General features: G+C 39.1%; 1 protein-coding gene across 4 annotated transcripts in view; it reads left to right on the top strand.

The window, feature by feature from the left end:
- The window catches only part of DHX57 (DExH-box helicase 57), a 55,254-nt gene that overhangs the window by 5,890 nt on the left and 22,470 nt on the right, over positions 1 to 26,894 (top strand). For 3 of the 4 annotated variants that reach the window (XM_042933191.1, XM_042933192.1, XM_042933193.1), the window contains exons 2-13: positions 3,250 to 3,467; positions 5,969 to 6,121; positions 7,171 to 7,356; positions 7,661 to 8,499; positions 10,224 to 10,471; positions 11,941 to 12,062; positions 13,495 to 13,690; positions 14,624 to 14,748; positions 18,998 to 19,131; positions 19,991 to 20,045; positions 21,843 to 22,048; positions 26,775 to 26,891. In XM_042933191.1, coding sequence (XP_042789125.1) covers positions 3,256 to 3,467; positions 5,969 to 6,121; positions 7,171 to 7,356; positions 7,661 to 8,499; positions 10,224 to 10,471; positions 11,941 to 12,062; positions 13,495 to 13,690; positions 14,624 to 14,748; positions 18,998 to 19,131; positions 19,991 to 20,045; positions 21,843 to 22,048; positions 26,775 to 26,891 — 2,593 coding nt within the window. In that variant the 5' untranslated portion in view covers positions 3,250 to 3,255. The remainder of the gene's footprint in view (positions 1 to 3,249; positions 3,468 to 5,968; positions 6,122 to 7,170; positions 7,357 to 7,660; positions 8,500 to 10,223; positions 10,472 to 11,940; positions 12,063 to 13,494; positions 13,691 to 14,623; positions 14,749 to 18,997; positions 19,132 to 19,990; positions 20,046 to 21,842; positions 22,049 to 26,774; positions 26,892 to 26,894) is intronic. The other variant, XM_042933194.1, reaches the window with a different exon arrangement.

The raw sequence follows: 26,894 nt of genomic DNA on the forward strand, positions 1-26,894 counted from the left end.
TATATCTTTTTTAGTCAGTGTTTTCATTTTCTTTGGCTAAATACCTAGAAGTAAAATTATTGGATTGTATGGTAGTTCTATTTTTAATTTTTTGAAGAACCTCCATACTGTTTTCCATAGTGGCTACACCAATTTACATTCCTACCAACAGTATACAAGAGTTCATTTTCTCCACGTCCTTACCAACACTCGTTATTTCTTGTCTTTTTTATAATAGCTATTCTAACAGGTCTGAAGTGATATTTCATTGTAGTTTTGGTTTATATTTCCCATTAGTGATGTTGAGCATCTTTTCATGTACCTGTTGGTCATCTGTATGTTCTCCTTGGAAAAATGTCTATTCAGATCCTCTGCCAATTTTTTAATTGGATTGTTTGGCCTTTTTGCTGTTGAGTTGTATGAGCTCCTTATATATTTTAGATATTAACCCCTTATCAGATATATGATTTGCAAATATTTTCTCACATTCAGTAGCTTGCCTTTTCATTTTATTGATGTTTTCCTTTGCTTTGCAAAACCTTTTTAGTTTAATGTAATCCCGCTTGTTTATTTTTGCTTTTACTGCCTTTGATTTTGGAGTCAGAGTCAAAAAGCGTCACCAACACTGATGCTAAGGAGCTTACTGCCTATGTTTTCTTCTAGGAGTTATATGGCTGCAAGTCTTACATTCAAGTCTATAATCCATTTTGAGTTCATTTTTGTGTGTAGTATAAGATAGTAGTTGAATTTCATTCTTTCATACATGGCTGTCCAGTTTTCCCAACACCATTTATTAAAGAAACTTCTTTCCTTGTATATTCTTGGGGCACCTGGGTGACTCAGTCGGTTGAGCATCCAACTTCAGCTCAGGTCATGATCTCACAGTTCGTGAGTTCGAGCCCCACGTTGGGCTCTGTGCTGACAGCTCAGAGCCTGGAGCCTGCTTCGAATTCTATATCTCCCTCTCTCTCTGTCCCTCCCTCAGCTTGTGCTCTGTCTCTCTCTCTCTCTCTCTCTCTCTCTCAAAAATAAATAAACATTAAAAAAAATTTTTTTTAATTATACTCTTGGCTCCTTTGTTGTGAGTTAATTGACTGTGTATGTATGGGTTTGTTTCTGGGGTCTCTATTCTGTTCCATTCATCTCTGTGTCTGTTTTTATACCAATACCATACTGCTTACCATAACTTTTTTTTTTTTTTTTTTTAAATAATGGACAATCTATTTCAAGATTGTTTTTTTTTGTTTTTTTTTTGTTTTTTTTACGTTTATTTAGTTTTGAGACAGAGAGAGACAGAGCATGAACGGGGGAGGGTCAGAGAGAGAGGGAGACACAGAATCTGAAACAGGCTCCAGGCTCTGAGCCGTCAGCCCAGAGCCCGACGCGGGGCTCGAACTCACAGACTGTGAGACCATGACCTGAGCCGAAGTCGGACGCCCAACCGACTGAGCCACCCAGGCGCCCCTACCATAACTTTTTAATATAGTTTGAAATCAGAGTGTGATGCCTCCAGCTTTGTTCTTCTTTCTCGAGATTGCTTTGGCTATTCAGGGTCTTTTGTGACTTCATGCAAATTTTAGGATTGTTTGCTCTATTTCTGTGAAAAATGCAATTGAAATTTTGATAGAGATTGAATTGAATCTGGAGATTACTTTGGGCATTGTGGACATTCTAATAGTATCACTTCTGATCTATGAGCAGGGACTGTCTTTCCATTTATATGTATCTTCTTCAGTTTCTTTCATCAATGTCTTATACTTTTCAGCACACGGTTCTTTCACCTCCTTGGTTAAGTTTATTCCTAGGTATTTTATTCTTTGTAATGCAGCCTATTACTTCTTGAGTGAAAACAATTTTCTCTTATTATAGGAATATGTAATCCAAAAAAAAATATCTTGAATCTAATTTTGGCTATATTTTATAATTTTAATGTATCATATTTTCATTTTTACTTTCTTTTTGCTTTTTTTTTTCATTTACTTTCATTTTTCCATTTTGCTTTATATAGGTAGGTGCTCTGATGTTAAGTGCATAAATACTTACAACTGCTAGATCCTCTTGATGAATTAATCCCTTTATCATTATATAATGACCGTCTTTGTCTCGAGATACAGTTTTTGCCTTAAAGTCTATTTTGCCCAATAAAAGTATAGCTGCCCCTGCTCTCTTTTGGTTTCCATTTGCACAGAATAGCTTTTACCATTCCTTCACTTTCAGCCTGTGTGTGTCCTTAAAGCTGAATCAATTCCGTTTAGGCAGCATATAGCTGGGTCTTGTTTTTTTCATCTGTTCAGCCACTCTGTGTCTTTTGCTTAGAGAAGTTAATCTATTTACATTTAAAGTAATTATTGAGAGGTTAAGGGCTTAATAATTGACATTTTATTCATTGTTTCCTGGTTTATAGATCCTTTGTTTCTTTCTTCCTCTCTTGCTGTCTTTGTCATTTGATGCTTTTTCTGTAGCAGTATGTTGATTTCCTTTCTCTTTTGTGTACCTACTGTAGATTTTTGCTTTGTAGTTTCCATGAGGCTTACATAAAACATCTTATAGTTATAACATTCTATTTTAAACTGATTAACAACTTCAATGGCATACAAAGGCCCTATACTTTTACTCTACCCAGGCAAAATCTCTGAGCCAGGTCTGTGTCTCTGAAAGTGTATACGTAAAGTAAAATTTTATCAAATCACGTATTAAATACATGAAAAACATCGCTTCTCAACTACAGTGTTTCTTAAAGTATTTTTTTAAATGTTTGTTTATTTTGAGAAAGAGAGAGACAGCACACATGTGCTCATGGGGGGAGGGACAGAGAGAGAATCCCAAGCAGGCTCCTCCCAACATGGGGCTCAGTCTCACGAACCTGTGAGATCATGACCTGAGCCAAAATCGAGAGTTGGATCCTTAACCAACTGAGCCACCCAGGTGCCCCTCTCGACTAGAGTTTTTAAAACCCTATACCAAATCTAACCAAATCAGAATGTAGGATTGAGGCTTAAGGACACGTGTTTGGAAACTTCTCCATGTATTTTTGATGCACATCCTTGGTTAAGCAACCTGTGTCAGAGAAAGTCACTAAAAAATATTAATCCTCAGAGGGATGTGCTTGTAAAACTTTTGTAAAAGAATTTACCTATTTTCCCCTAGACTGACCCTTGTAAAAATATGCAGTTCCTTATCTGTCTATAATGGGCTATATCCATAACTTCGACAAAGGGTTATTATATTTGTCTGATTTTATGGTGTCTGTATTACTTTTTTCTCTTGCAGGTGAAAATGAGTTCCTCAGTAAGAAGAAAAGGCAAGCCAGGCAAAGGAGGTGGAAAAGGGTCTTCTAGAGGAGGAAGAGGAGGCAGGAGTCACACTAGTAAATCTCATGGGGGTGGCAGCAGTGGTGGTGGCAGTGCTGGCAACAGAAAGGCCTCGAGTAGAATTTGGGATGACGGTGACGACTTTTGTATCTTCAGTGAATCGAGGCGCACGTTCAGGTCATTATGCCTTTCTCATGTTCAGAGATAGAAACGGTATCGATTTCTAATCTGTGGGACTTATACTCTTGTTTTTTTTTTTTAATTAAAAAGTTGTTTTAAGTTTATTTACTTTGAGAGAGAGAGAGAGAGAGAGAGAGCGCGAGCGCTCACAGGAGGGGCAGAGAGAGAGGAGAGAGAGAATCCCAAGCAGTCTCCACACTGTCAGCCCCACGAAGGGCTCGAACTCATGAACTGTGAGGTCATGACCTGAGCTGAAACCAAGAGTCTGACGCTTAACCGACTGAGCCTCCCAGGTGGCCCTCCTCTTACTTTAAACCCTTGAAGGCCCCCACTTTGTAACCTTTTCTAAAGGCATGATGCCAAGTAATAGCTTTTTTTTTTTTTTCTTCGAAGGTTGAAATCTGAAGTTAACTTCAACTTACATGACACTGTGAATTGAATGTAATACTGTCATTGAAACTAATGTTACCAGGAAAGCAAATATCGGAAATAGCGAAAGTGATGAAAATGATTTTAAGTATTCCTTACACATTGTAGTTTGAAAATGCCAAAATTCGACGTGACTGTACTCTGTCTTTTTAGTTGATGAGTTATCTATTTTCCAGACATATCAGCCAAATCTTCACTGGTGCTTCAGGTGACCAGTGACAGAGTCATATCCAGGCTTCTTTCATATTCAACTTTTAAATAACAAATAAATTCTGATCATTCTAGTGAATATTTAATGAAAGTAAAGATTTTACTACTGCATGTTATGCAGTATAGGTATAGAATTCTCATTGTCTCTTAAACAGCGCTGCAAGCTGTCTACTGGAATTTTTAGAGATTAGGTACTCTCTCTTTCTCTCCCTTTTCTGGGAACAACTCCCAACTAAATATTAGTTAAAAAAGGAATATAGGTGGGGCGCCTGGATGGCTCAGTTGGTTGAGCTTCCAACTCTTGACTTCAGCTCAGGTCATGATCCCAGGGTCGTGAGACTGAGCCCTGTGTTGGGCTCCGTGCTGAGCATGGAACCTGCTTAAGATTCTCCCTCTCTCTCTCTCTCTCTCTTTCTCTCTCCCCCTCTGCCCCTCTCCCTCATTCACATGCACTCTCTCTCTAAAATAACAGATAATATTAAAAAGAAAAAAATTGGGGCGCCTGGGTGGCGCAGTCGGTTAAGCGTCCGACTTCAGCCAGGTCACGATCTCGCGGTCCGTGAGTTTGAGCCCCGCGTCGGGCTCTGGGCTGATGGCTCAGAGCCTGGAGCCTGTTTCCGATTCTGTGTCTCCCTCTCTCTGCCCCTCCCCCGTTCATGCTCTGTCTGTCTCTCTCTGTCCCAAAAATAAATAAAAAAAAAAAATAAATAAAATAAAAAAAAAAAATAAAAATAAAAAAAAATAAATAAATAAAAAGAAAAAAATTAAAATATGTTGTAGAAGAATATTTAATCTTACGAAAATTCCAGTTTTATTTTGATGAGGAAATAAAATAAATTATAAAAGATTATATGTGCTGTATACTTTCATTTAAAAGTGTATATAAAAAGAATTGATATTGGGGCGCCTGGGTGGCTCAGTCGGTTAAGCGTCCGACTTCGGCTCAGGTCTTGATCTCACGGTCTGTGAGTTCGAGCCCCGCATCGGGCTCTGTGCTGACAGCTCAAGAGCCTGGAGCCTGTTTCAGATTCTGTGTCTCCCTCTCTCTGACCCTCCCCTGTTCATGCTCTGTCTCTCTCTGTCTCAAAAATAAATGTTTAAAAAAAAAAAAATTAAAAAAAAAAAAAGAATTGATATGAATTACGATGGCTTCTGTTTTCTGCTTTTTTCCAGTGAACATGTATTTATTTTTTTTTTTTTTTTGTAATCAGGAAATAACGATAAGGTCAGTAAATATTTCAAAAGTAAGGCTTAATATTCCCATTGTTTTCAGATTGGGCACCTAAAACAGAATGAAATAAATGCTTTGCGTGTAACATTTCTTTTGAAAGTCTCTACTCTCGGGGCGCCTGGGTGGCTCAGTCGGTTAAGCGGCCGACTTCGGCTCAGGTCATGATCTTGCGGTCCGTGAGTTCGAGCCCCGCGTCGGGCTCTGTGCTGACAGCTTAGAGCCTGGAGCCTGTTTCAGATTCTGTATCTCCCTCTCTCTGACCCTCCCCCGTTCATGCTTTGTCTCTCTCTGTCTCAAAAAATAAATAAACGTTAAAAAAAAAATTTAAAAAAAAAAAAAGAAAGTCTCTACTCTCAACTGCAGCAGGAGTCATCATAGCATTACTTTTTCCAGAGGATTCTTGAGTTAGTGAAACCAGATTTAGTGATTAGGAATCTAACCAGGTTGTTTTTTTTCCCCAGCAGTTGCAAGATAATGAAGTGTGGTAAATACTGTAGAAAAGGGGAAATTCTTCACAGTCATTGTCATCTTTTGTAAAACACTTGACAGTCCAGTCCATGTTGTATCTGTTTGAGGACTGTGAGGAGAGCGTAAGAGTTCTGGTCACAGGTAAATGTGTCCTTTGCAGACCTAGCAACAGTAGAAAAGGAGAGGCACGCCCCAAATGGAAGCCCGAAGCCAAAATGCCCCTTCAGACTCTGCATATGACTTCTGAGAATCAAGAGAAAGTGAAAGCTCTTCTCCGAGACCTGCAAGAACAAGATGCGGATGCTGGATCTGAGTGAGTTATTTTATTTGAGTCAATTATTATGTTAAGGAAGATATATTGGCAGTGGGGGCAGTGGGGGCAGTGGGGGCAGTGGGGGCAGTGGGAACGTCCGTCCGTCCAGTGTGTCTTTGGAATGCTTTTCAGTACTGATCCTATTGTGACAATGTGATTAGTTGAAAGTGAGCCAAAAGCAAAACATGAATAATTATTCAGCAGCAGTTTTAGAGCGCGTTTGTTTTGCAATATCTGGGAGCAGTACAGATTGCCTTTGCGTCTTTTCTTCTGAGGACAATGCTGGTATGGATTCAGTAATTGCTTTATTGACAGACTTCCAAATAAAACCCTGCAGTGAACAAGTAGACGTGTTGTTCGAGGAGCAAATATTGAGTTGATCAGATGAAGTCTTAGGATTACACTTTCTCATAACCATCTGCCTCAGAGAAACAACTTTTAATATTTTGGCTGTTTTTGCTCTGTGATTTCAGTCAAAGAAGTCAGTGCATTCCATTCACCAGAACCGATGGGTGGGTTAGTCAACAGTTCAGCCTCCGTCTTACCTACGTATCTCTTATCTGCCTTAGATTTAGGAAAGGTGGTTAGGCAAAGCAAAAAATCAGGGATGGTTTTTATGAATGAGGAGAAAGAGGATGGCCAGGGCTTCTGTAGTTAAGAGTACAGGCTCTGGGGTCACACTGCCTGGGTTAAAATCTCTAGTTGCTCTTTACTGTATACCTTTGGCAATTACTAACCCTCTCTAACTTTTAGTTGATCATCTGAAAAATGGACATCCCAGCAGTATCTGATCGAGGGTTGTGGGGAGATTTTTAAAGAGCTAGAACACATACAACACTTAGCATAGAACCTGGCATTAATAAATGCCTGATAAATATTAATTGCCAAGATAGAAGTTAGATCGGTAAAAGTTCAAATCAGTGACTGAAGAATGGTTAGGATCCTGTGTCCTTTGGCTCCCTGAATTAAATTCTTAGACTCTTGCTAAATTTTACTTTGAAGTAAGTGGAACTTAATATCTAATAATATGAACATGTTACCTTTGTCAGAAGAGGCATTTCTGGGGAAGAGGAAGATGACGAGCCTGATTGTGATGATGAACAGTACTGGCCTGCTGGCCGAGAAGCTTCCCTTGTTCCCGACTGTGACCCTTTGGAATGTGCTGGCTCAGGCCTAGTGGAGCCTCCTAATCCAGAATTCACAGTCTCAACATTTGCAGTGCAGAAACTTGCCAGGTGATTGCTTTCAACATTTATGGCGGCTGGGGGAGAACTGAAGAAACTGGAATCACATTACAAACCCTACTCCCCGCTCCTGGAAAGCTCTCCTGTTGCAGGGGCTGCTGCGGTGCTGATGTGCCTAATACCCTCTCTTTCAGGACAGGGTGACTAGGGAGGGATCCATGTTACCAGGGATACTTTCTCAAAATGCCAATCCTGCCTATATACAGTTATAACTTCACATGAGCATGTTTAAATGAACTTCACTTCTGTGATTTGAAATTACTCAATATTTTTTGTCATGTTTCACACTTGGTAGGTATGGGTTCAACCCTGAACGCTGTCAGGCAGCCCTGCGGATCTGTGATGGAGATGTGGGGGCATCGCTGGAACATCTGCTCACACAGTGTTTTTCAGAGACATTCGGGGAGAGGATGAAGCTCTCTGAGGCGGTTGCCCATGTGAGCGTGGATGAGTGTGTGGAACAGCGGCAGGAAGAGGCATTTGCTCTGAAGTCAATCTGTGGAGAAAAATTTATCGAAAGAATTCAGAACCGAGTCTGGACCATTGGATTGGAATTGGAGTATTTGACGAGTAAATTCTGCAAATCAAAGCAAAAGGAAAGCACCAAAAATACACAGGAGACTTCACTTGAAATCTGTAAATTTTACCTCAAAGGAAATTGTAAATTTGGATCAAGATGCAAATTCAAACATGAAGTGCCCCCAAATCAAATTGTCGGAAGAGCAGAAAGAATTGTAGATGATTCTCATCTTAATGCTCATGAAGATGCCTCTTTTTTATATGAACTTGAAATTCGATTTTCTAAAGACCACAAATACCCCTATCAAGCTCCCCTTGTGGCATTTTATTCCACCAATGAGAATCTACCTCTGGCTTGTCGTTTACATATCTCTGAGTTCCTTTATGGCAAGGCCTTGACATTTGCAGAAACTTCCGAACCTGTTGTATATTCTTTGATAACCCTTTTAGAGGAAGAATCAGAAATAGTCAATTTACTAACAAATACCCATCACAAATACAGTGTCCCTCCTGTGAATTTTCCACCAGTATCGTCTGGGACCAGAATAAATAATCCTGTCTGTCGTAAACCAGTGATCCCAAACAATTCTTTCGCTCCAAATCAGACTCCTGAAGGTATGGAAGGCTTTGATTGAGTGGAGGGTTTTGTGGAGGGGGCATTCAGGATGGATTAAGGAAGACCGAGCTTCTGAGGGCTTCTCTAGGATCTCCCGGTGATCTTAGGCCAATCAGTCTCTTCAGTCCAAGGGCAAAAGGGAATGAGAATCCCCTGAACTGTGGCCTGACTTTAATTGAAAGCCCCAGTTTTGTCACTGTGATTGGGCTGTCTGCATTGAAAGTTTGTAGTGATACAGAAGTTTATTCTACAGTTGGGGGTTGGAAGAACCTTAAAGCATCTTCCCGGAAAATCTGTTTGATTTAATCCATTTGGTTTCACATGTTTACTTCTGATGTTTTACATGGAATTACTTTCAACTGAGTTTTTAGAGATATTTCTCTTTCCACAGTATACTAGACCCCCAAAGTCCATTAGTGTTAAGGCTATCTTTATGAAGTCGTAAACCCTCAGTTTAAAAAATGTGTGTGGAACCTTCTGGCTTGATCGCTTTGCGGATTTGCCATACAGATTCGTACAGCACAGTTAAACTCCTTTTTCAAAGTTCTTCAAGGAATTCTTATTTGTTGCCATCTTTCTTTGAGAGAAACAAGTTTTCCTGATTTCACAAGAGTTCTTAGGTAAACATCAGTAAGTAGAGAACAATGAAACTGCATTAAGGTGTGAATGGCATACAGTTGGCCAGGTTCACTCACTAGCCACTTGCTGCCAAACAGCAGTTTCTAGTATGTGGGATTCAAATATATTCCTGGAGAAATGACAGATTGTGTGACAGGGCCTTTTTTTTTTTTTAAGTAACACCTTTATTGAGATATAATGTACATACTATAAAATTCACTCTTTTAAAGGGTACAATCCAGTGGCTTTTTAGTATATTCACAGAGTGGTGCAACCATGACGACTGTTTTTTTTTTTTTTTTAATCTTTATTTTTGAGTGAGAGAGAGACAGAGCGTGAGCGGGGAAGGGGCAGAGAGAGAGGAAGACACAGAATCTGAAGCAGGCTCCAGGCTCTGAGCTGTCAGCACAGCCTGACGCGGGGCTCCAACTCAGGAATGGCAGAGCTGAAGTCAGACACTTAACTGACTGAGCCACCCAGGCGCCCCAACCATGACAACTGTCTAATTCCAGAACATTTTGGTCAACCCTAAAAGAAACCCCATACTTACTAGCAGCGAGTGCTCATTTCTCCCTTTCCTCAACCCCTGACAACTATGAATCTACATTCTGTGTCTGTGCATTTGCCCATTCTGTATACTTCCTGGAAATGGAATCATACAATATGTGGCTTTTGTGATTGGCTTCTTTCACTCAGCATAATGTTTTCAAGGTTTGTTCATGTAGGATATATCCGTACTTCATTTTATTGCTGAATAACGCTCCATTATAAGGACATGCCATATTTTGTGTATTGATTTATCATTTGGTAGACATTTGGGTTTCATGTCATAGAATTTTAGGAACACTTGCAAATAGTTGAAACTGTCAGTTAATTCCTTGAATGTAAAGAGTCTACAGAATTAACAAAGCATGCCATGATTTTTTTCTTCTTCGTTTTTAATTTGGTTTAGCAATAGCCACTTATTCCTAATTAAAGTATATTTGAAGATGCATTTTAAGTTCTTTAGCAGTAGAAGTAGTTGTTTGAAACAAATGAACCTGCTTTATTCAAGCTTTAGCTTTTTCTCCATCTTACGATTTTTTTGTTGTTGTTACTTTGTTAGAGAGTGACTCTCCCCCTTTGCTAAAGAAAGGGCTCCGTATGGAAAATGTTTCCTTTTATCCCCTGCAAGTTGAAAAAGAATCAGAACCTGAGGAGGATTCAGAGGAGGATGAAAGTCCTGCACCAGTTATAGTGGAGAATGAGAGCTATGTGAACCTTAAGAAAAAGATTTCCAGAAGATATGACTGGCAGGCAAAATCAGTACATGCTGAAAATGCTAAACTCTGCAAGCAGTTCCGAATCAAACAGGTAGGGTGTTCCCAGAGATTGGCTAGCATTGCCTCCCTACTGTACAGATGAACTGGTTAGGAGTTAGAAAGCCTCGCTACCCTCCCTAGTATGCTTTTGTTTCTCTTTAACTCTGCGTGGTCAGTTTCTGCAAGCCACAGCAAACTTGGGTGCATGTTCTAGATAGTTTTGGAAAATCCAATGGCTAGTGAAAGTGAAATGCACGCATATATACCAAATATTCTCAGAATCTTGTGGCTCTGGTACTATGACAGGCAATCTGATAAGTGAAATGAAAATTAGTGCTATGATTTATATTAGAAAAAATAGTGGAGAAAGGAGAAGGAGGGACTCTGACTCCATTTGAGAGAATCCTAGGATGAATAACTTGCCCAAGGTCACATAGCTAGCAGGTGGCCACACAAGGGCTTCAAGTTAAATCTCTGTTTCCAAAGTCCATAATGTTTTTATCCCATTCACATGAAGATTGTTTTCAAAGAACCTGTAAGTGAACTGTTAGGGCAGGGTTGGATGTAGGACAAAAACAAGTTGCTTAGCCAGTTTGGGGATTGGACTGGATGCTGTCTAGCAGCATTTCTAATTGTGAAGTTCTGATTCTGATTTTTGACACAGCATAACAGTACGGCATACGTAGTGCAATGCCTATAGAACATCAAAATGAATAGAAATTCACACCATAAGTAGTAAGATAGTAAAAACAAAAAATTACATATTCAGTTTGATCAGTTTGTGTTTAGAGGTGATAAATTTATATGATAACATTATATGCAGAAAATGATGTGTTAATGTAAATTTCTTATATTATTCAAAAATATATCTTTAGATTTAACATATGCTACAATGTTTATTGGCCATTGGACGTCAGACTGAGTTACATATATGTGATGGGTGGCCAAAAAGAACCTTTCATGAGTGTTCTTACTATTACTGATTTTAGTAAAAATCTGATAGAACTATGCCATCCAGTGTGGTAGCCCCTGGCCACATGCAGGTGTTTAAATTTAAGTTAATTAAAATTAAATAAAATTAAAAATTCAGTTCCTCAGTAGCACTAACCACATTTCAAATACTCACTAGCCACGTGTAGTCAGAGGTTGTTCTTTTGGACAATGCTATTATAGAACATTCCCATTAACATGGAAGGTTCTACTGGATAGTGCTGGTGCAGAGAATCCTGCTAGGAAGAGCTGGGTAGTGCTAAACAAGATGGCTTATTTCTCTTACAAGATCTTGCAGTTTATTCAGACGTAGGAAAATCACAAAGATTTCACAGCTTTCTCTGGCTGATTCTCTAAGCAGCCTTCTGCTGAAGTCACCAGCCCCCAATCCTAACAAATCTGCAATTTCTGTCTCTGAACAAATTGTTAAAGAGCAGAAAGGGTGGGTCTAGCTATGAGATTCCAACCTGAGATCTTTGTGAAAGATGATTCAAAGTAACGTAACTGATGCCTTATCTTTTATATTATTAGGCTTCCAGACAGTTCCAGGCAATTCTGCAAGAAAGACAATCGCTCCCTGCTTGGGAAGAAAAAGAAACCATTCTTAAATTGTTGAGCGATCACCAAGTGCTTGTTATAAGTGGTATGACTGGGTAAGAATGCAATTTATTTGTAATGCAGCTTTCATCCATGAATATGGTATGCACCCTGGTTACCATAACCAGTTCTACTTGTAAAAAACTAGTAACTGTTGTTATTTGTGCTTTACTTGTCAGATATTAAATAATATTTCACAGAACCTAATTTTACAGATCTTTAGCCAACAGACCCAAATTACAAACAAAAAAACACCTCAGAAATCCATCAAGTAATTTATAGACATTGCACACCTCTTCCCTGAGACAATTTTAAGGTAAAAGGTCTAAATGAAGACTTTTACCAGGCCCATTTTTAAATGTAAAGGATAGTTCTAGAACATTTAACTTAGAAACTTCCATCTGCTAAATTTATTCTGATTTCCTTAGAGCTTTTATTTGTTCTTTTAATAACAACTTAGGGCATATTATTTTTCCTACTTTACCCTTTTCGCATGTTATCCAAATTTATTTAGCAGCGATAGGTTGTAGCCTTAATTTAGTTCTCTATTCAAAAGTATTTAACCTAATAATTACATTCGTGCCCAGACTCACCAATATAGTAGTAATTTGAGATTTTCCAGTTTCTTGGGGTGTCTGGGTGGCTCAGTCAGTTAAGAGTCTGACTCTTGATAGCAGCTCAGGTTGTGATCTTGTGGTCATGGGATTGAGCCCCATGTCGGTTCAGTGTGGAGCCTGCTTGGGATTCTCTCTCCCTCTCCCTATGCCCCTCTCCCCTGCTGGCCCTCTCTTTCTCTCAAAATAAATAAATAAACATTTAAAGAGATCTTCCAGTTTCTTATATTTTTAAGAAAAAATTTTTAATGTTTATTTTTGAGAGAGAGAGGAGGACAGCACAAGAGGGGAGGGGGGCAGAGAGAGAGGGAGACACAGAATCTGAAGTGGGTTCCAGGCTCTGAGCTGTCAGCACGGAGCCCCACGTGGGGCTCGAACTCACTAACTGAGATCATGACCTGAGCCGAAGTTGGACGCTCAACTGGCTGAGTCACCCAGGCGCCCCTCAGTTTCATATCTTTTTAACCTCAGTCTACTTGTAGCCAAATCAGTAAGATAATACATAAAAATCATAACATAATACTCCCATTTCTTTAGGATTCAAACATAGAGGTCATTTGTAGTGGTGTTTACAGAACTTAATCTAATGTCTGTTCAATTGTCTCAATTTTACAAATGATACTAAATGATTATTTGATTGCCCTGTTAATCTGAGTGCAAATTCCTAGCAGTTATGAGCTGTAGGTAACAAGTCAGTAGGTCAGTTTAGAAGATAAATGAAGTGGAACACATTTTATCATAATCAGGTTTCTCACTTTCCTCACTGCACATGATTGTTTTAGGGTTTTTTTTTTTTTTTAAGTTTGGTTTTTGTTTTTTTGGTAACTAGCACTTGAAAACTCTCATATTAGGACTTCTTTGTTTTGACATACAGATGTGGAAAAACCACACAGATTCCTCAGTTTATTCTGGATGATTCTCTGAATGGACCACCTGAGAAGGTGGCCAATATCATCTGTACGCAACCCAGACGAATCTCGGCAATATCTGTTGCTGAACGTGTTGCTAAAGAAAGGACAGAAAGAGTGGGTCTGACTGTGGGGTACCAGATCCGGCTGGAAAGTGTCAAGGTTCGTATGCTCTGCTTGTTTCCTGATAACAGAAATTTAGTTTTCAAGTATAAAGAATTTTTGGGGTCCGGAGACACATGGGCAATTTGGGATATAGACTTAGGTAGGGCTAAAGACCTTTCAGAAATATTTTGGTATAAACTCTTATTTGGGTGTACTTAATTTCCTCTACCTTTTATTCTGAGGCACCTGGGTGACTCAGTCATTTAAGCGTCCCACTCTTGATTTTGGCTCAGGTCGTGATCTCATGGTTCATGGGATTGAGACCTACATCATCAGGCTCTGTGCTGATTGCACGGAGCCTGCTTGGGATTCTCTCTCTCCCTCTCTCTCTCTGCTCCTTCCCTGCTTGCCTGCACATGCAAGCCCACTCTCCCTCTCTCTTTTAAAATAAAAGAAACATTTTTTTTTAAAGACCTTTTATTCTTTATTGGCAGAAGTGATCTAGTAACTGCTATTTTACTCTTAATCCTGAGACTTAATCCATTTAACCAAATAAGGAACAGACAAATTTAGAATTGGGTTTATTATTCACTGTTGTTTTTATGTTTTATAATACTTTTTTAATGTTTTTTATGAGGTTTAAACTTAAATTTTTGATATAAAGTAGAAAAGCTTTTACTGTTGTTGCCAGAAAGAAACTATGCATTTAGTGTGGTTTCAGATTAAATGCAACTGCTGACGTTTTCAATATTCTTTGTCCCTATCCATTCAAAATGGCCTTGCCATTTTGGCTTTGAAAGTGTTCCCTGGGGTGCCTGGCTGGCTCAGTCAGTAGAGCATATGACTCTTAAGCTCAGGGTCATGGGTTCAAGCCACGTGGGCTCAAGTTGGATGTGGAGCCTCGTTAAAATTTAGAAAAGAAAAAAGAAAGAAAGAGTTTCCTTTTTTCAAAAATTCCATGAATGCCTTCTATGCCCTTTTCTGTGTAAGTCCTCAGCCACCAGACTGTTGTACTGCACCACAGGCGTGCTGCTGAGAAGGCTGGAGGGAGACACAGCTCTACAAGGAATCACCCATATCATTGTTGATGAAGTTCATGAGAGGACAGAAGAAAGGTAAAACAAAGATTTTCCTAACAAATAGCCACACACATAAAATGAAGACATGGCTGAAAGAATTTTGTTCTGTTTCCAGTTCAGTTTCACAGAGCTAGAGAGGAAGGCCACAGAGGAGGCCCAAGTTAGAGAAGAGGAACGCTTTCCTGATCTCCAGGGTCTGTAATACTAAAAAGGCTAGGAGGGCATATGTTCATCACTAGAAGAGTCATCCTGTCAGATGGACATCTTCTCCCAGGAGATACTTAACACCTCCTGGGCATCATGCTGAGCTGGGCACTGTACTTAGGAGTAGCAGGTGTAAGGCATGCTGTAGTTGATGGATTGGTCAGTATGTCCTTCCTTCTTTGTTCATTTGGTCAGTCATTCAGTCCTGACATTCTTTCATACATTTATTGAGACTGTATTAAGTGCCAAGTGATCTGTTAATTGCTGGGGTTGCTATAGTGAGCAAACATATATGACTCCCCTTTATCTCATTGTCTAGTAGGAAAAACAAATAATGAACAAATAAATACGTAAACAATTCTGAATTGGAGTAAGTCCTATGAAGGAGTAAACAGGTTGCTGTGTTTGCAGGGGAGAGATCCCTGAGATGGTCAGAGCTGCTGTCTCTCAAGAGATGATATTTAAATTAAAAACAGAAGTATGAGAAGGCATCCTGTGTGACAAATGGGGGCAAAGCCACCATTCTCAGATTCTGCAGTGGGAAAGGGTATCATGAGCCCAGAAACTGGAGGAAGCCTGTGCAGCTGGTTGTAGTAAATGAGGGAAAAAGTAGCAGGTAGAAAAGGAAGAAACCAGATCTTCAGGGGCTTATATACCATGACAATAAAGCATTTAGATTTTATTCTATGAAATTAGAAGTCATTAAAGGGCTGGGATGTAAAATCAAAATTCTGAGTATTTTAAAAGGAAGGGCCTAGTAAATAGGTGGCATTAATCATAGTTTGTCATGTGGATCATGTTCTAGAGCAATAAAAAAAAAAAAGTAGTATGGAAAAAAAAGAATCCCATGAAAATTATTAGACTTTCCCAAAAAGGACTATACTATTATAAGTACCTTGAATGGAAGGAAAATCTAAGTAACTAAAGTTGGCAGATTGCCAGAGAAGCAGAAAATAGCTAATAGCAAAATTTAAAAAAGAAACAAACCAAAAAACATGAAAAGGATTCCCTGCTACTGCTAATAAAAAGTTTTTAAGAACTGAGCAGGGAAGACATAGGACCAGAAGACTATTTGTTCAAAGATATAAATACACTGATACTCTAGTAAATAAGAAATATCAAGTAATTGGAAACTAAGGAAAAGCGGACTTACATATAAAAAGAATAGATCAAAATAAAAAGAAATAATTCCTAGGACATGGCAATAGTAAATTTTAAATGACTATACATAAAACACTGGGAATCTTTGAGGGACAAATAATTTTTTTGTAGAGACTCCAGAAAACAGTGGGGGGAAAAATAAATGGTAAGTCATTTCATTTTTGCAGGCAAATGTTCAAGTGAACATTTGAAAGCAGAAAATATTTTCACAGAATCACTAAACAACTTGGAGGAAGAAATCAAATAAGACATTCTACCAGACTAATAATATTTAAATGTTATATTCTAAAGGTACATTTAAAATTTTAGGGGAAATTATATCCAGTATAATTCTAAATACAAAAAATGGTTTTGGCTTTCATAACATCTATATTTCCACAAACTCAGAGAAACTAGAGCATAGTACTGGATCTGGTTTCTCAATCGTGATCTCAAAAGAGAAAGATTTTTATATAAAACTTAATGACTTGTAGAATATCAACAATTAAAAATTCAAAATAATACCCGATGAAAGATAAATTACACTCTGGAGAAGGGAGATTCAGTCATTTACAAATAGCAGCCTTTGGGAAAGGAGTGTACAAATTACAAGAAAAAGTAGGGGAATATTTGCCGGCTCAGATGGAAAAAGAAAAACAAAAAAATAGTAAAATCTAGGACTCAAGATCAGTAAAAATATACATAAGATTAAAGGTTAAATGTAGAAAAGTTATAGCTGTGTTTGTTTAAAATTTTTAATAGATTTTCTGACCATAGAGATAACATGATTTTTCTCAATGTTTGGAAAGTATCAAAGAAATGTCAAAAAATATTTGTTGTCCCCTGTATAATAATTACCTGTTACGATTTTGGTCTGTTTTCTTCTGGGAGTATATTAGGAGTTAGGAGAGAGATGTGGTAGAGAGAGATATATGTCTCCACAAACACTATTGGAGTTGTGTGTGCTGCTTCTCATATAATAGTTAACGTGATAGCATGAACTATCTTTGAAGTTATTAATAATTGCAGAAGGAGTTTTTAAGTATGCGTGTATTATAAATTATTTAAGCATTTCTTAATTGTTATATTATGTCCTTTTCCCTAAAAAAGAAACAAAAGTCATACATGTAAGTTAATTAGCTCATGAAATTAAAGAGAACGAAATAGTACAAGAATATGCTCTCATTAAAAATTAAAGCTATACAGGAGGCACCTGGCTGGTTCAGTCAATGGAACATGCAACTCTTGGTCTTGGGGTCGTGAGTTTGAGACCCACATTGGGCATGGAGCCTACTATCTATCTATCTATCTATCTATCCATCTATCTGTCTATCTATCTATCTATCTATCTATCTACCTATCTATCCATCCAAGCAATACAGATAAAATGAAAGTCTCCCTTAACACTTCCAAAGCATTACCAGTCTCTTCCCCAGAGATAACTGTGGTGATGAGACTAGTGATATGTCCTTTTTATACATTGACATTTATGTTTACTTTGTTAGAAATAGGTACTTTTGCTTTCTGACCTTTTTTTCTTATACAACTGATGTGTTCATTTAGTAAGTCAACAGGTTTTTTGAGCAGCTACTATTGTTCCAGACATTGTTCTAGATTGTTTTATTAGTAAACAAAATAGACCCAAATCCCTGTCCTCATAGAGCTTCTATTCTGATGGGTGAGCTCAACGATAAGAATGATAAATAAGTAAAATATGTTAAGTGCCAAGAAGAGAAAAGGTGATATGAAATGCAGGGGAGGGGAGCATTTGAATTTTTAAATAGAGTGACTAGGGAAGGCCTGGCTACAAAGGTATCTTTGAGTAAAAACTTGAAGGAAATGAGGGAACTACCTGTGAATGTCTGGGAGAAGCCCATTGGAGGCAGATCAATAACATGTGCAAAAGACCTGAGGTACATGCCTCCAGGACAACAAGGAGGACCATGTGGCTGGAGTGAGTGAATAAGGGGAGAGCAGCCGGAGACAAGTGGTGGTAGGGGCAGAAAATGTCATGTAGGACCTAACTTGTTAGTGAGGATTTTAATAAGTCATCAAAGGATTATGAGCTGAAGACCGGCACAGTAAGATTTACATTTGAACAGAACCATTGGTCTGCTCTATTGAGAAGAGATTGCAAGGGGATGGGCCAAAGCAGGGAGACCAGTAAGGATATTGCTTTTGTGCAGTACTTGTTGCAGTACATACTTGGGTTTTTTTCAGAGATGTTTTCATATCAGTATCTAAAGCTCTGTGTTATTTCCTTCTGTCTGCCTCATGTTATTCCACAGATCGGGTGATTTCTTTTTAGCCAACCACTTCTTGGTCGATGGACATTTAGGCAGTTGTCATTGTTTTACTATTACGAACAATGTTATTATGAAAATCTTTCTATATTCTTCATTATGTATGTGTAGATATCTGGAAGTAGAATTATCAAATGCAATGATAGATCCTGTTGGTACTTTGATTGGTACTACACCGATTTGAGTTTATTTGGTTATTTGAGTTTATATCTTCATAATTTTAAGTCTTCACATCTAGGATCATGACACATCTTTCTATAAGCTGTAGAGTTTTGTTTTTTTTTTCACATAGGTCTACACATTCCTTGCTCAAAATGCATCAAAAGGTAATTCATTTTGGGGCGCCTGGGTGGTTCAGTTGGTTAAGCCTCTGACTTCAGCTCAGGCCATGATCTCACGGTCCACAGGTTCGAGCCCCACGTCAGGCTCTGTGCTGACAACTCGGAGCGTGGAGCCTGCTTTAGATTCTGTGTCTCTGTCTCTCTCTGCCCCTCCCCTGCTCATTCTCTCTCTCTCTCTCTCTCTCTCCTCTCTCCCTCCCCCCTCAAAAATAAAATAAACGTTTAAAAAAATAAAGCTAATTCATTTTTATGTATTAAATTTTTTTGATCTTGAGGTGTTTCTTTTATTTCCCTTAGTGACTTCTTGCTGCTCGTCTTGAAGGACATTTTGTTGCAGAGACCAACTCTTCAAGTTATTCTAATGAGTGCAACTTTAAATGCTGAGCTCTTTTCAGAATATTTCAGTTCCTGCCCAATTATTACTATACCAGGTGATTAATATGCATCATTAAATATGCCTTGTTCTGATAAGCAAATATAATTATTTTTAAAGTTCATCTGAGATGTAAAATAACAGGTATTGATATTTTCTCAAGAAGTGATTAGATTTATAACAAATAAAATTAATGACCATATAATGAAATTAATAAAGAAGCAACATTATATCCACTTGCTAAGAGATTTCAGTTTTACATGTGCTTTTGAAAAAAGTCTCAGTTATTAGGATTTCTAGAATTCCGTTGTGTTTAATATTGAAGTATGAGTTAATAGTGGTAATCTGTCATAGAGTTGTCTCTGTGTATAGCAGATTTGTTCACTACAGGATTCTGCTAACTTCCTGTTTGTTGATCCACTCTGGGAGAAAGTGAAGTTGAGTAGTCTGTGTCTTCTGGTGCTTTCACAGTCTCTCTGTGGGATTAATTTATCACCTTGGACGTTGCTTTATCCTTCTGCAGTTGATTGTCACAAGAACAATTTATGGACGATTTTGACGAATAATCGTACTATTTCTTCTAGTTGTTGAATGTTTAAAAGTCCCCTTGGGGGAGGGGAGGGTGGGAAGAGTGTAACAGGTTTAAAAAAAAAAAAAGAGGTTAAAAAATGTCCTATTACCAAATGAGCATTTCCACCTATATACTTCTGTTTTTTTATGAGCTGGAATCTATCTATCCCTTCTAATTTCTCTCATCAAAAGCTTTTCTTTTCTTCTGATATGTTTAAGACAAACATATCAGAGCAAACAGTACCTTAATGTGCCAAGCTTTGTTTTAAGAGAATTTTACATTTGCAAACTATTTATTTCAAGGTAGTTGAACAGGTATCCTGAGTCTTATTTTCTTGTCCTTCTAGGTCGTACATTTCCTGTTGATCAGTTTTTTCTGGAAGATGCAATTGCTGTGACAAGGTAAGGAAGACATTAATTAAGGTTTGGTGAAAGTCTTTGAAAACATTATTTTACCTCAGTGTGCCAGCATTTTAATAGACATGTTAGTTTTTCTTCTGATTTTTCCATTTGAGTGTTTGGTTTTCCCTTTTCAGCAAATATTATACAAATCATTTGCAATTCACATCACAGTACACATTGTATGTTAAGAGTACTGACTGGAACTATGTAAACTATGGACTTTGGGTGATCATGATGTACCATTGTAGCTTCATCAGTATAACAGTTATATCACCCTGGTGTTGGGGGGCGGGGGGGGTGGTGTCGATAATGGGGAAGGCTATACGTTTGTGGGAAACAGGGAGTATCAGGAAACCTCTGTACCTTCTGCTCAATATTGCTGTGAACCTAAAACTGTACTGAAGAATGAAGTCTATTGAAAAAATGATGAAGGACAGGGGCACCTGAGTGGCTCAGTCAGTTAGGTATCTGACTTTGGCTCAGGTCATGATCTCATGGTTCATGGGTTCAAGCCCCGCATCAGGCTCTGTGCAGACAGCTTGTAGCCTGGCTCCTGTTTCGGATTCTGTGTTTCCCTCTCTCTCTCTCTGCCCTCCCCTGCTCACGCTCTCTCTGTCTCTGTCTCTCTCTCTTTCTCTCTCAAAAATAAATAAACATTAAAAAAAATTTTTTTTAAATGATGAAGGACCAGATATATGGAGAATTTAATATGAAAAAAAGTACCCATTCTGCAGATAAACTGCCAATATTTAAATCCCTCTACTTACTAACTGTAACATTGATGAGTAGCTTGATCTTTCTGTGACTCAGGTTCATCACAAGTAAAATGGTATATTAATAGCTGCTTCACAGGGTTGTCATGAGGATGGATTAATTAATTCTTAGAGTTAATAGCTGCAGATGCTTAGAACTGTGCCTGGCACCTAACAAATGTTAGCTATCATCATCATCATCATCATCATCATCATCCTGCAGTGCTCAGGGATCTTGCAGTCTAGTGTGAGAGTCAGGATGTCTGCATAATTTCAGCGCTGGGTAAAAAATGGCCATTTCCATTGGATACAAACATATTTCTCTCCTTTGAAAGCCCTGATTCCTCTTCCTACTCTTTGACCATGAAACCCGCCCCCCATGGTTTTATCCTTGCGCTATTCCTTCTCACCATTAAACTCTTTTGTCCCTCTGTTAGACTCATGTGATTTCAGACGTCACCTCTGTGCCAAGAATTTCCAAATCAGTATCTTTGTTCCTGACCTCTGAGCTCCAGAAAGAAAATGCCCTTGCAGTCTGGCACCGAAAACTCAGTTCAGAATTTTTCTCCTACTCCCTGCTCCTTCCCTTTCTAATAAGACCTACTTCTAATTCTCTATTTATTTAATGGTACAGTTTTCTCAAGCGAAAAACCCCAAAACAGTGGCTCTCAAACTTTTGCATGCAATAAGCCTATGTAGGGAACTTATTAAATAAATTGTTATGTGGGGGCCCTACCCCATTTCCGCTGTGAATCTCTGGGGAAATTAACGTGTTAACTAGTTTACCTGTCTTTATTCTCTGACTTTCTCAAACTCACTGCCTCCAGAATTACCTTGAAACAGAACCAAAAACATTCTAGTGTGTTCCCTACCAGAAATAGGGCACAGGCCAGCAGAACCCTGGACTGGTGAAAGAGAAGCACATGAATTGGGCAGAGACAGAGCAACACTCTGCTGATCGGAAAACATAAATAGGTGAATATTTTCATTCTTCACCAACAGACCTACATACTAACAGCCCCATCCCTTTGTTTAACTTCCTCAGGTACGTGCTGCAGGATGGGAGCCCTTATCTGCGCTCCATGAAACAGATGTCAAAGGAGAAGCTTAAAGCGAGGCGCAGCAGAACTGCGTTTGAAGAAGTAGAGGAAGACCTGAGGCTCTCCCTTCACCTCCAGCACCAGGATTCTGTCAGAGATGCAGTGCCAGACCAACAGTTGGATTTCAAGCAGCTCCTGGCCCGCTATAAAGGTAATGTGTTTCCTGGGGGAATATTACGGTTATGTCATAAGGAACCAGTTTCCCCCGCCGCCCCCCACCGTGATCCAGAGGAAGAAAAACGTGGCTCTTGTTTCGCAGCTACATTGTCTTTAATGCATCAGAACAACCTTAAACTTGGAAAAAAAAATAGCAGTTTCAACACATATTAGATGTAATTGTTATTATATTTACATATAGGTGTTTTCTGATTATAAAAGAAATGTTTATTATAGAAAAATTGGGAAGTAGTGAAATACAAGTATATTCCTTAGTATTTTGTAACTTTTTATTTTGATATGATTGCAAATTCATAATAAAAGCTGGCAGGACCATACAATGAACTCTCATATATCCTTTACCCCAGCTCACCAATTATTATTTTGCTTCATTTCCTTTATAATTTGCACTGTGCACACGTTATATGTTTTTTTCTTGAACCCTTTGAGTAGGTTGCAGATATCATGTCCTTTAATCCCTCGTATATGAGTACATATTTCTTTCTCTTTTTTTTAATGTTTATTTACGTATTTTGAGAGAGAAAAAGAGAGAGCACACACGCGCCTGCAAGCAGGGGAGGATCAGAGAAAGGAGAGAGAGAACCCCAAGCAGGCTCTGCATTGTCAGCACAGAGCCTGATGCAGGGCTCAAACCCATGAACTGGGAGATCATGATCTGAGCTGAAGTCAAGAACGGACATATGTATTTCTTAAGACCATAAGCACAGGACATGATCAAAATGAAGACATTTAACTAATGTAATACTATTATTTAATCCATAGTCACTATTCTAATTTGCCAATTATCTCAAAAATGTCCTTTATTGCTATTTTTTTCTGGCCCAGAATCCAACCCACAATTATGTATTGCATTCATTGTTGTGTGTCTTTAGTTTCTTTTGATCTGGAAAAACTCCCCAGCCTTTATTTTTCTTTTAAGATCTTGACATTTTTTAGGAGTTTGGGCCAGTTATTTTCTAAAATATCCCTTCATTTAGATTTGTCTAATGTTTCCCCATGATTAAATTTAGGTTAGAAAACCCAACCTTTTGGGTTTCATTTTTGGTTAGAAAACCACACTGGGGCTCCTGGGTGGCTCGGTCGGTTAAGCGTCCGACTTCGGCTCAGGTCATGATCTCACGGTCTGTGAGTTCGAGCCCCGCGTCAGGCTCTGTGCTGACAGCTCGGAGCCTGGAGCCTGTTTCAGATTCTGTGTCTCCCTCTCTCTCTGCCCCTCCCCTGTTCATGCTCTGTCTCTCTCTGTCTCAAAAATAAACATTAAAAAAAATTAAAAAAAGAAAAAGAAAACCACAGAAACAATGTTGAGTCCTTTTTGGCACATCGTATCAGGAGGCATATGACATTGGTTTGTCCCTTTATTGGCAGTGTTGTTTTTGATCACTTGGTTAAGGAGATGTTGGCTACATGTCTCCCCTGTGTAGGTCACTGTTTGTTGCCTTTATAGTTAATAAGTCATTTGTGGAGAGAGATTTGAAGACTTTTTAAATAGCCTCTAAAATCCTCAAAATGTCATCCACTGGTTTTAGCATTACTCACAGGCTTTCAAATAGCGTCTTTTGTGGGTCCGTCCTATACTGAGCATTTCTTTATGTGTTCTTAGCTGATCCCTCCTCCTATGCTAGGTCCCACCTAACTGTTCTTTGTTCCTAGATAGTCTTCTGTGCATATGAGCTGGGCTAAACACACAGACACGGCAGCATTACTACTGTTGCTTTCTTCCTTAAAGCCTAGACCAGAGACATGTCTCAACTGCCCTCCCTGCTTTTTTCCCTGGACTGCCACCCCAACTCCTCTAGCCCTTCCAAAAAAACAAAAGTGCTTACCTTTCAAGGAGTAAGAGCCTGCATCCCCCTGTTCTATAGGAGAAGAAGCAAATGAGTTTTCCTTTTTCTCCTTCCGTTGAAGACTATTCTTCCCAGTCCTGTGTGGGGAGTGGTAATCATCCAGGAATTAGGGGATTAGCTATTATTCTGCTGTTCAGAAAGATATGCATAGCTCCTAAATATTTCACTTAATCTTCCCAACATCCTGAGAAGTAAGGTTGAGAGTATGAACTTGCATCATACAGACCTGGGTTCAACTTGCTCCCTCAGAATTCCTCAAGCAAGTCCCTTGTCTTCTCTGTACCTCAGTTTCCTAATCTATAAAATGGAGTTGTTTAGGGAGTTAAATGAGATAATACGAATCCACAGCACAGTGCCCATCTAGTCAATACACATTAGTGATTTTAACTGAAATATGTCTGAGTCAAAAGTTTGTGTTCCTTCTGTACATCATACCAGCTGATAATTCCCATTTCCTTATTCTATTAAATTATGGAACAGGAAAACCCCTTTGGTTTCTCTTTTGAAATTTCGGAATTTTCTTTAAAAATTATGATTGGATCTAAGCCAGGCCTTTCCAATTTCAAGCACACAGTTTACCAAAGTTCAGAAAGCACTTTTGAGAATTCCTTTCTGAGGGGGGAGGAGGAGGATAGAAGATTTGGGGTCATGAAACCCGGCTCTGTCACTAGCTTCTCTTTCCCTATAACAAAAAGACTAAATCTGGTTGATCTCAAGGCTCTCTCATTTTTCAGAAAATCAAACTAATGTTTCTGAGGTCAACTCTTAAAACTTTTTCTAGTTAAAAAAAGTAATAATCAGTCCTTTTAAGTAGTAAAAACTGCCCAACTATAAAAACTTTCTTTTATTTATTATTTCTTTAATTTCTTTTATTACATTTATTTATTTTTGATAGAGAGACAGAGCACAAGTGGGGGAGGGGCAGAGAGAGAAGGAGACACAGAATCTGAAGCAGGCTTCAGGCTCCGAGCAAGAATTCAGCGCAGAGCCTGACACGGGGTTCGAACCCACAAACCGTGAGATCATGACCTGAGCCGAAGTCCGACACTTAACCAACTGGGCCACTGAGGTGCCCCTTTGCTTTTATTTTTTTAAAGTTTTGTTTTGTTTTTTAATTTTTGGGAAAGACAGAGAGAGTGCAAGCAGGGGAGGGGCAGAGAGAGAGGAAGAGTCTCAAGCGGGCTTCCTGCTGTCAGGGCAGAGCCCGACATGGGCTCGAACTCCTGAAACTGTGAGATCATGACCTGAACCCAAATGAAGAGTCAGATGCTTAACCAACTGAGCCTCCAAGGAGCCCCTGAAAATATTTGTTTAATGTTTATTTTGAGGGAGGGGGGGCAGAGAGAGAGGGAGACAGAGGATCTGAAGCAGGCTGTGCACCGTCAGTGAAGAGCCTGATGCAGGGATAAACCCACAGACCACGAGAAACCAAGAGTGGGACACTTAACCTTCACCGACTGAGCCACCCAGGTGCCCCTAAAAATTTTTTTAAAAAACAATTTCACTTCTCTTTTTTTCTGTTAGCTGATCTTTTCTCCTTTTTGAAAAAAAAAGTCTAGCTTTTTGGGGGCTCCTGGACAGTTCAGTGGGTTAAGCATTCAACTCTTGACCTCAGCTCATGTCTTGATCTCAGGGTCATAAGTTCAAGCCCTGCACTGGGCTCCACACTGAGCATGAAGCTTACTTAAAAAAAAAAGAAAAGTCAAGTCTAGCTTTTTGGAATCTTGACAGATAAAAATGATTCCTTCTCTGCCTTCCACACCCCACCACACCCTTATTTATATAACCTGTTTCTTTCTTTCATTTTTGACCCACACAGGCTCCACACTGTAGAACAACATTGTTTAGAAACTGCTTTTGCCCCTTTTCAAACTTTTTAGCCTAATATAGGAAACTTCTCTTCCATGATACTACCTGCAGCTATTTTGTTCTAGTTAGACTATATTTAGGGTGATGGGCTATTAAGAGGACCCAAGAAGAAAGGCCAGTAGTCTTTAGAGAGTTAGACTCCCAAGAATATGCTATTTGTTTTTAAAAGAGCCCAAGCTTATAGCTCTTATAGCCCAAGCACAAAGAACTGTGTCTTTCACTAGGCCTCAGATAGATTCGGAGGAGACTAGAAACCCTTAAACTAGAAGTCTGAGGATAGCCTTCAGGAGTTGTTAGTAAAGCCGTTAAAATCACATGTATTTTTCAGGGAAGATCCAAATCTTGTGTGGGGCATGTGGGTGGCTCAGTCGGTTAAGCTTCGGGCTGTTGATTTCGGTTCAGGTCATGATCTCATGGTTCGAGGGTTCAAACCCTGTTCTGGGCTCTGCACCAGCCGTGCAAAGCCTGCTTTGGATTCTGTCTCTCCCTCTCTCTCTGCCCCTCCCCTGCTCACACTCTCTCTCAAAATAAACTTTGGGTGGGGGGCGGGAAAGAGTCACTATTGTGAAGATGTCAGTGAAAGCTTTGGTCTCTGTTGATTTCCCTGGATTACTATTGCCTGGACTTCCATCTGATCTGACTCATGACCTGAAGGGGTTTCTAAAGTGTATTTGTCTTTGAATTTTGTTCCTGGGATTTAAATGATCACTAAGTGTGTGATGGGTAAAAGTGGGGGAGGAAGAAAGGAAACAGCAGCCTATCTGAGCCTTTCCAGCAGGGTCAGGAGCCTGTTCTTTGAGTCCTTGTTCAAGCAAAAAGTTCTCCTAGTAAACGTGTACTTTCTGAGCGACTGAAAGAAACCAAGTCATTTCAGTGCATCAGTGTCATCATCTGTGTTGGCAATTCAAGGTGAGACCCACCTAGTTCACAGGCATCACTGTCTTTAATAAGGTTTAGTTATCCTTCTGATTTTTATCTTTCTTTCAGGGGTTAGCAAATCAGTCATCAAAACTATGTCCATCATGGATTTCGAAAAGGTTAATCTGGAATTAATAGAGGCCTTGTTAGAGTGGATCGTGGATGGAAAGCACTCCTACCCTCCAGGTA

Source organism: Panthera leo, chromosome A3, assembly GCF_018350215.1.
Source record: "Panthera leo isolate Ple1 chromosome A3, P.leo_Ple1_pat1.1, whole genome shotgun sequence".
Classification (NCBI taxonomy): Eukaryota; Metazoa; Chordata; class Mammalia; order Carnivora; family Felidae; genus Panthera; species Panthera leo.